General features: G+C 35.3%; 1 protein-coding gene across 1 annotated transcript; it reads left to right on the top strand.

The window, feature by feature from the left end:
* The first annotated feature begins 358 nt into the window (after positions 1-358).
* LOC104098877 (mitogen-activated protein kinase 9) lies at positions 359-8244 on the top strand. Its single transcript, XM_009605715.4, has 13 exons — positions 359-511; positions 1397-1550; positions 1871-1932; positions 2896-3304; positions 3398-3525; positions 3814-3873; positions 4683-4832; positions 4914-5069; positions 5159-5296; positions 5384-5457; positions 6967-7068; positions 7170-7413; positions 7770-8244. Exons 3-13 carry the CDS (start codon positions 1930-1932, stop codon positions 7839-7841), a joined length of 1536 nt encoding a protein of 511 aa, XP_009604010.1. The 5' UTR covers positions 359-511; positions 1397-1550; positions 1871-1929; the 3' UTR covers positions 7842-8244.
* The last annotated feature ends 1379 nt before the right edge of the window (positions 8245-9623 follow it).

Genomic DNA, 9623 nt, shown 5'->3' with positions numbered 1-9623 from the left:
AATTACCAAAATCTATGACCAAACAAATAACTTAATGTATTCCACATGAATTCATATATCATTGTGTTATTATTTTTTATTACAACATACATATTTAGAAATTATATAAAAATTAATTTCCTTTTGTAGCTCAAAATATTAACAACAAAGTGCTTTAAAACATTTTTAAAAAAAGAAGTGATGTTTTAGATTGGTGAAACATCACAATGTGGTTCCGTATTACTCATAAGTTGACAATGACTGTAATAGTGTCCAAATCAAATGAATATGTCAAACCAAAATCTACACTCCAATTGCTGGAGCAACCGACCAAGAAAAGTCAGAAAAAATGGAGTAAATTTGATCTATTTTACCCGAAAACATGGCATCCGAAAGAATAGGTAAAATGTTGTAATTCCCTTGGCTCTCATTACTTTTGCCACCTTTTCTTTGCTCTACTCTTACATATAAGTAAAGCTCTTTGCTGCTGAACTCATTCTCTCTACAGCAAAGCTAGCCTCAGCTTGAAAAGGTCACTTCTTTCATATTCTCTCTAAATATTTTTCTCTTTCTCTGTATGTGTATTTGTACTTTTAGTTTCTGTGGCGGTGCAGACAAACTGACTCAAATAAAAAAGAGATAAGGCTCACTATTCAATGTTGGGAAATGGGTGAACTTGCTTATGCATTCAATTCGCATACATACGTAGAGGCGGACCCAAAATTTTAACGGACCAGTATTCTACTCGGCCAGTACCCTAAAGGCTTTTAGTATTCAGGATGTCAAGTGCATTTAAATTAATCATTTTCAAGATAATATACTTAAAAACCTACAAGATTTCTATCGAAGTTTATGGGTTCCGCTGAAACACATAGGTCCGCTTCTGCACACATATATTGATAGTGTCGCAATTTAAAGTCGGGTTCAGGATTTTAACTTGGCAGGTTCGACCTTTATGTTTTCGCCACTAAACATAAATTCAATTTATTCAACTAGTGGTTCAGTAGTGGTTTTTTTCAAATACATATCTATAATGCCGTGTAAAAGATACTAGTTTTAGTTGAACCCGTTAATTAGATAGGAAGAATTTGTCTAGTGGTAGTGCATGAACCTTAGGTTCCAAAGTTGTTAGTGCAACACTTAGACCAGCAATCTTCATTTTTGTAATTTAGTTCCAACGATGCATTGGATTCTACTCTATTTGCTTATTTATTTATTTGGTGATGATGCCTTATTCTTGGCCATTTCGTAGCTTTGTTTCTTATCTTGAAACGCTTTGTTCTGAAATATTTTATTCATGTAAAGCTGTTTGTGGAAGATTGTGATATGGACAAAAGGCTGACATATCTAATTTTTGGCTCTTCTTTATTTGGATTTTTATATAGTAGTTTAATATGAACTGATATAAATATAGCAGAATTCAACTGGGGTTGCTTTTACCTGGTCATTTCTTTAGACGTGTACCTTTCATGGAGGTATAACTATAAAAGACTCCAAGAAAGTGTGGAGAGGAGGAGCCCTTTATTATCTAAGAGCTGTTTTCCCTTTGTCTTCACTGACCCTTTTCAGAGGTAGTAATTTCTTCCATTAATTCTGTTATATAGACTACTTGTTCTGTTCTTGAATGCATTTGAGTGAAATGTAAATATTCCTATGGTTTAATCTAACAAATAGGATGCGGTTTTATGTTGTGTTGATTGCGTGAGTTCACATGATCTAAATATGCCAGGGATTAGCTGGTTGAGTGTTCAAATTTTGGATCTTGGTATTTGGTTGTTAAAAAGATTACAAAGTTAGATGATAGAGATTTCTGTTCTTTTTGCAATGCTGTGGATTTTGAGGCTGTCTGCATTAAGTTGTCTTTTGTTTCTAACTTTTTGACACATTGTAGGTTTTGGATTGTGATTTAAACAGCCTGCATCTTAGATAGAAGTTTAAATTCTAAAAAAGATGGTAACTTTTCTTTTCATTTTTTTTTGGTTGAGATATTTGAGATTTTGAATTGGAAGCTTGCTTTTCAATCTGGCTATTCATATTATCTTTCTTCCGAGCCCTGCCGGATATTCCATATTTATTTGTTGTACTTGGCAAGAATATGTGCCATTAACCCTACTGCTAACCATCATTTTAGCAAAGACAATGTGAAACCAGTATCTGACGTTCAAATTTTCCAAGTTCTGTTTAATAGTGATATAATATGTGAAAGTTTTAGAGATTACTTCTCTGCATTCACTTTTGTAGACTGGCTGATTACTAATGAGTGAACTTCTTAAGGAAATGTGTCAGAAATGAAAAGTGGCACAAAAATTTGGAATTCACAGTATTCCAACCCCAAATTAGAATGATCCCAAATTTGAAATAATTCAGTCACTCTGATCATCAAGTTTATTCACATGTGATGCGTTTTCTCTTATAGTTGGTCACCTGCACTCTAGTTGTGTCAGTTTCAGCTGCTGCTTTATGATTGCTCCTTTTTGTTTCTTAATAGTATTTTCTCATCTCTGTCTTACTATGAATGGTTGTATCAATTCCCATCATTAAGCTCCTGTCCTTAGTCCCATGACTACCTTATAACTCTGAAGCAAAAGCTGATTTACTTGAGTCAATATTATCTAGAGTGGTCCATCAGGTTTGCATCTGATTCGGTATCGTAGATGATTGTCAAATCCTCTTCCTATCCTTTTTCTGACACTTAAAGAGGATTATTCCCCAATTTCTTGAACACCTTCCACAAAATCAGTAATATTGGAAGATAATGTTTAGTGGAGATTCTTGATACTTTTTCAAATTTTGTGGTGATGATGGGGAGAGAAAAGATTTTAACTCTTTATTTATATATAACATTGTACGCATCTTTCTTAGATTTTGCCTGTACGTTTAAAAAAACAGTTCTGATAGTGTCTTTTAATTTCTCAGGCAATGCCTTTCAGGGAATTCTTCACTGAATATGGTGAAGCACATCAATATGAAATCCAAGAGGTTGTTGGCAAGGGGAGCTATGGTGTTGTTGCAGCAGCAGTTGATACTCATACAGGAGAGAAGGTAGCGATAAAGAAGATCGATAATGTTCTTGAGCATGTCTCTGAAGCCACCCGCATCCTTAGAGAAATAAAGCTCCTCCGATTGCTTCGGCATCCAGATATTGTAGAAATAAAGCATATTCTGTTACCTCCATGTCCGAGAGAATTCAAGGATATATATGTTGTTTTCGAGTTGATGGAGTGTGACCTTCAGCATGTAATTAAGGCCAATGACAGTCTCACTCCTGAACATTATCAATTCTTTTTGTATCAGCTTCTTCGAGGTCTAAAGTTTATGCACACAGGTGGCGGTTCCTCATTGAACACATTCTAGTATTTTAGTTAGATTTCTCTTTTACATCTTTTATGACCTTTTTCCTCGTTTATTGATTCAGCAGCAAACGTGTTTCATCGAGATTTAAAGCCAAAGAATATTCTAGCAAATGCAGATTGCAAGCTGAAAATTTGTGATTTTGGGCTTGCTCGGGCATCATTTGGAGATACCCCGTCAGCTATTTTCTGGACCGTATGAAGCATTTCTCTACTTTAAAGTTTCTCGATCTATCTTAACCATAACAGTGGAGTCAAAAGGTCTCAATGCTGTCATTAAATTGTCAAGTTATTACACCTGTGATGACAAGACCCTGATTTTGTTATGCTTTCAAGAACCTCATACTTCTCTTTTCTCTTCACAAAATTTTAGTAGTCTCTCTCTCTCTCTCTCTATATATATATATATATATATATATATATATCACAACACGATTTTTGCTTTTATTCCAAGGAAATTTCTTAACTCCTTTGCTCTTTACAGGACTATGTGGCAACTCGTTGGTACCGCGCTCCAGAACTTTGTGGTTCTTTTTACTCAAAAGTAAGTATGACATTTATAGGTAACTTAAATGCTTATATAGTTTGTTTCTTATCCAGTACACTTCTCAAATGACTTTTTCATGTTAATAGTAGATATCTGTCTTCATGTGTTACTTAGCATGCGGAGTTTGACCGGGTCAATATTCTATTTTGTGATTCAGCGGTGGCACTTTAATTTCTTCAAGTTTTCTTATTCACTCTTATCTTGTTATTAGGAGGGAAAAAGAGCTGAACAGGAGCACTTTTGGGGCCTTGGTTGACATTTTTCACAAATTTTAGGAACGGAAACTCTTATTTTTTGTGTGCTCTTTCCTTGTCTGAATTCGGTTCTTTGCAATCTTCATCTCTGAGTGGTGTAATCATATGATAAATTGATTCTCGGTAGGTGATGACTGAAATCCTGCAAGCGAGGAGTTCTACCCTGAAGATGAGCCTATGCTTATCTCACATTTATCCAATGGTTTTTCTTAAATAATCCATAAGTATTTCATTAGAGTACCAAGTTGGCGTGGGAAAATATACCAAATGAATGAGTCGCTTAGCAAAAGTCATCTATCAAATTTGTCCAACTATCTATATAATAAGAGCAAATCTCTTTCCAAATGAAACCAGTGAATATAAAAGGTTCTTTTCATTCTTTCTGCATCCTTCTCACTATTGGATAATCTCATGCCTTAAGTTGCAGTGCTGCAATATTAAATTTTACTGGTGGGAAAAAAATTGTGTAAATCATTGGTCACTTATACTTACTTATTATACTGTGATGTCTCATAATTTGGTATCAATTCTAAAACAAACTACTTATTGCAGTACACCCCAGCAGTTGATATCTGGAGTATAGGATGTATATTTGCAGAAATGCTTACAAAAAAACCATTATTTCCTGGGAAGAATGTGGTCCACCAATTGGATCTGATTACCGATTTGCTTGGTTCACCATCCACTGAAGCCATTTCAAGGGTTTGTCCTTCCCTTTCCTCAGTCGAAGTTAATAAACTAGTGATGTATAATGAATCTGATCCGTTTTCCCGATATATGCAGATTAAAAATGACAAAGCAAGGAGATATTTAAGCAGCATGAAGAATAAATCCCCCATTCCTCTCTCTCAAAATTTCCCAGATATAGACCCACTAGCTCTAAGATTACTTGAGCGTTTGATTGCATTTGACCCCAAAGATCGCCCTTCTGCTGAAGAGGTAGGACTTAGTAGATTGTTGGACACTCATTGGAGCCTATGATGCAAGTTTTTATTTCTCTCATATTGTCCTATGTTAATCCCCTCTAGGCACTAGCACATCCATATTTCCGTGGTTTAGCAAACAAGGAGCACGAACCATCAGCTCGGCCTATTTCAAAATTTGAATTCGACTTTGAAAGAAGAAAACTGGCAAAAGAGGATATTAGAGAGCTCATCTACAGGGAGGTATGAGTTGGCAACCCATCATATCTTTTCTTGACCTTCTTTTGTGCCTCCTCCATCGTACTACAACATTGATTTTGCCCGTCACAGATTTTGGAGTACCACCCTCAGATGCTGCAGGAGTATCTTCATGGCACTGACAATACCAGCTTTTTGTATCCAAGGTACTGCCAACACTTCTCCTTATTTGTCCATAGTCGTTGGTGGCTATGACCGAGAACTAGTTCTTTCTAACGATTTAACTCATTGGTATGATCTTGTGAAATTGTCCATGTCTGCTTTTTGTTCACATGCTAACAACAAACTAATTCCTTTGTTTTAGCACATATGTCTTAGTTATCATGCATTAAAAATAAACATTTTCATCCAATCATCCATGCAATGCAATTGAAATTAGTACCATCAATACTGAATATAATTCAGTCCATGTGTTAACCTGGCATTTTGTTGAGTAACTATGTGATACAAATACTTATGGCGTATTGAACCTACGTTTTGTGCATGTCTTATAAATTAACTGTTAGTATGTCATGCAGTAAATAATCAGATCTTCATCATGGTTCTACGGATGTAAAATTAGTGATGAGGCAGGCTAACTTGAGAAATCCTGCCTGCTTTTCTGACATAAGATGATATTGGCGTGACTTCACTAGCAATATTTAAGTCCTAAGGTATTCCATATGAGGAATAGGATAGATACATTAGTGAACATTAGAAGACAGACAAGTTTAAAAGTTCTTACCATTCAACTAAACAATATTTCTGTTGCACAGAAATAAACAGTGGATGGTCATGTAGCTATTAGCTTAAGAAATTGTGTTGAGAAGTGATCCTTTTACCTATAGAACCAGTGGATTGCTTGCGGTTGCAACTATGGCCAGGGCTCATGCATGAAGCAGTGTTTTGTGTGCTCCATCTGGGTCAACTTCGAGAATAATTCCAAATTCTATCCCTAGTATTGACACATAAGCATCTTCTATCGGGCAGATTCAGTTACCATGCTTTGCTATGATCATTATCAAATACAATCTGCATTAAGTTGTATAGCTATGTCTTAGCTTTTCATTCTGATAATGATGTCATTGAAGTAGTTATGCATTTTACTTGTTAGTCTGGAATATATAAGTTACACAATGCGCAACACTATGTGACTTTAATAACTATCCTATAATCTTACAAGTAATCATTTTGACTCAATCATCACATTCCTGATATGGGAGGATATATTATTTAGTTTTCTTTTCCTTTTTTTCCCGGAAGAGCTTCACCATTGAACCTGTTTAGGTTGACCAGAGAATTGCTAGTTTAGATGAATTTTAGGGATGACTAAGCAATTTTGTTCTGTCTGGATCAATATCATGATCCAACTTTTTCAACCCATAACAAGAACATAGGTAGGCTAATTATATCTTGAGTCTTCTATTATACTGCCCTTTACTTGGTCCGATTTGATAACGCTTAAATAGGTCTAAAGAAGCTTAAGTGACTCAATATACTTACCTTCAGAATCAGAATGATGGTAGCTTTTGCTTTGCTTTCGCCATCTTACTGAAGAGAGGTTCTCTAACAATTCTCATGATCTTTACTTCTGAAGTCTTCCCTGTTTCTGCTGCATGTATTTAGCTATATTTTTTATGCTATGCTAACATGATGTTCGATGTGCATATATATAGTGGGGTCGATTGCTTTAAGGAACAATTTGACCTACTTGAGGGGCACTATGACAAAGGTGGAAAAAATGTTCTCCATCCAAGGCGATATGCCTCCTTGCCTAGGTTAGTTGACCCTGATATTAAAGATTTCATACTTAAGAGCTTATTAGTAGTGTCTGATAAAGTGTGCTTACTCAAATAGCCTCATTAAATTTTTTCTACAGAGAGCGGGTCTATGTTTCAATAGACGAGGAAACTGATCACGATGGTGAATTTGAAAGGCATGTTGAAGCAACTGTTGCTCATAGATGCCTTCCAAGCCCCCCAAAGTCACACGAGCTTAACAAAGCTGACACTAGTAATGAAAATGTAGAGCTTAGTACAACAAGCAACACTGCACGCTGCTTGCTAAGAAGTGCTAGCATTAGCTTTTCCAAGTGTGTTGGGGCAATTTGGGAGGACAGTGAGGTAAATTCCTTCTCATATATAGCATGTTAATCTTGCGGAAACAACAGACTCATAAAAAAAAAAGCACTTCTCTAGATATGGAATAAAGAAACTCAGTTTATCACATGGTTTCTATGTATTTGTATATATGAATCATTCTCAAACACAACATGATAAAACGCTCTTCCTCTGCCCTTGTTGTTCCCTTCTTCTCCTTTATTGGGCAGGATGAGCAAATAAAATACATTAATCGACGAATGTATTGTTGGTTTGATATTTGTCACTAATTCTTAGCCGATAAACTGCAATTAGATGATTGATGGTGAGCATGATAATGGTGCTCTATAATTTACTGTATTACCTGCACTTCCCCTCAGGATACAACTTTCAAACGGTATGATAATGGGATTAGTAGATCGTCCAAGGAGCCAGCAGCATTGTTTGCTTGACTTCTTATTCTAGATGGATGAGCTGGTGCTAGAGAGATTTCGGGTAAGTGGCACTTGCTAGAATGTAACTGTAGGTGTTCCTTTATTCAATGTATTAGAAACAATCGACAGTTTGGCTATCAAGATCAGCCCATTTCTTCTGTATGACGTTCTAGGCGTCCTCCTTTAGCCCTCTGCTAGTTTTATATGCTTTGACAGCATCTTCAAATGCCTGAGCAACTGTTATTGATGTATATATAGTCCCTCCATTTTATTTTCCAAAAAATTGTAGTTGTTCTGTCTTCTCTTTTTCTTAGAGAGAGGTGAAGTTGTGTAAGTCTTGCATCCTCTATGCAAAACTTGGCACCTATTATTCAAGATTTTAATTTTTCATGATTTTACATGAGGATTTGGATTTGAGCAAGTGTCTTTCTTTTTTGAGATTCATTGCTTACTTCTATCTTTCCTTTGTAAATGTCTCAATAATGCTCCTTACTACAGTAGAGAAATTTCTATTGCAAATTAAAGAACCTTAAAAATCACATGCAGAGGTGGACCCAGAATCTTTACGCGACGGGGCACAATATTCTGCTCAACCATCACATGCAGTGCCCCCTAAAGGCTTTTAATGTTTAGGATGCCAAGCGCTTTAAATTTACCATTGTATATACATATACAAGATTTATGCCGAAGCTTATGGGGTCCGGTGACCTCTCACTATAACACATAGGTCCGCCTCTGATTACAAGATTCTAACACTTAAAAACTTGAGTCTCGTTAAAAGAGATAACTGCCAGCTTTGCGAACTGCAGTAATTTTGCGTACTCGCGGATTTGCCTTTGCAGATATGTTTTCTTTCTTTGACATTTGACATTTGAGGTAAGGATAGTCTACGACCATATAAAGAAATGTAACAACTTATTTAGTCAACTAATGTGAGATATTCTAACATTTGTGAAAGCTTTGAACACGTCTTGCATTGTTTATATTATGTTAGGTACACGTATATGAGGTGTCTTAGGTCTATTGAATTTAAACTTTAGCATATTATTTTTAATTAGGGCGAACTTTTTAATGATCAAACAACATATAATTATAGTTAACATCTTAAAAGATGCTAGCTTAAACAGTAATAGCTACCCGATTGAACAAAGGATTTTCAGTACTATGCATTTTATGCATTTCAATGTGCTAAATACCAAAGAGAAATCAATAATTTTAGTTGTACAATTTCTACCTGACTACACTCCCAAGATGAAAATGCATATAGTAAACCAATTTGCGTGTATTAGAAAAAAGAAAAAAAAAAAAACAATTTGCGTACAATTTTTTTAAATAGTGAACTATGTGATGTTCAATAAAATATAGCCATCTTCAAATTGCACAATATCGTGGATCGATCATCACATGCATTATCTGAGAAAAAGAGATCCAAATTATGACAAATTTTTATTTTTTTCGATCAATTTTAAAATGCGAGATACATACTAACTCTTTTAAACAACTCTTCAATTGTGTTAAAACTATTACTGACCGACTCTAGAAACTATGCTAGCGACAGAACTGGAGTACCAATACTTATTTAGTCTCTTTACAAATCAGAATTATTTTCCACAGTTTGGAAAAAAAAGAACATAGTAAAGGTTGATCAGAAACCGGGAAAGAAAAGGTCAATTAAAATATACCATAAGTTGAGGGGCTGATGTGTACCGAATATAAGTTTGTAACTGAGTCTGTTAGGTAGTTAGCTGTGTTAGTGGTAGTATAAATAGTTGGTTTAGATATTTTTGTAATTAAGCTCTG

This window comes from Nicotiana tomentosiformis, chromosome 10 (assembly GCF_000390325.3).
Source record: "Nicotiana tomentosiformis chromosome 10, ASM39032v3, whole genome shotgun sequence".
Lineage (NCBI taxonomy): Eukaryota > Viridiplantae > Streptophyta > Magnoliopsida > Solanales > Solanaceae > Nicotiana > Nicotiana tomentosiformis.
Note: the sequence above shows the minus strand (reverse complement) of the source record. Positions and strands in the feature narration are given on the sequence as shown.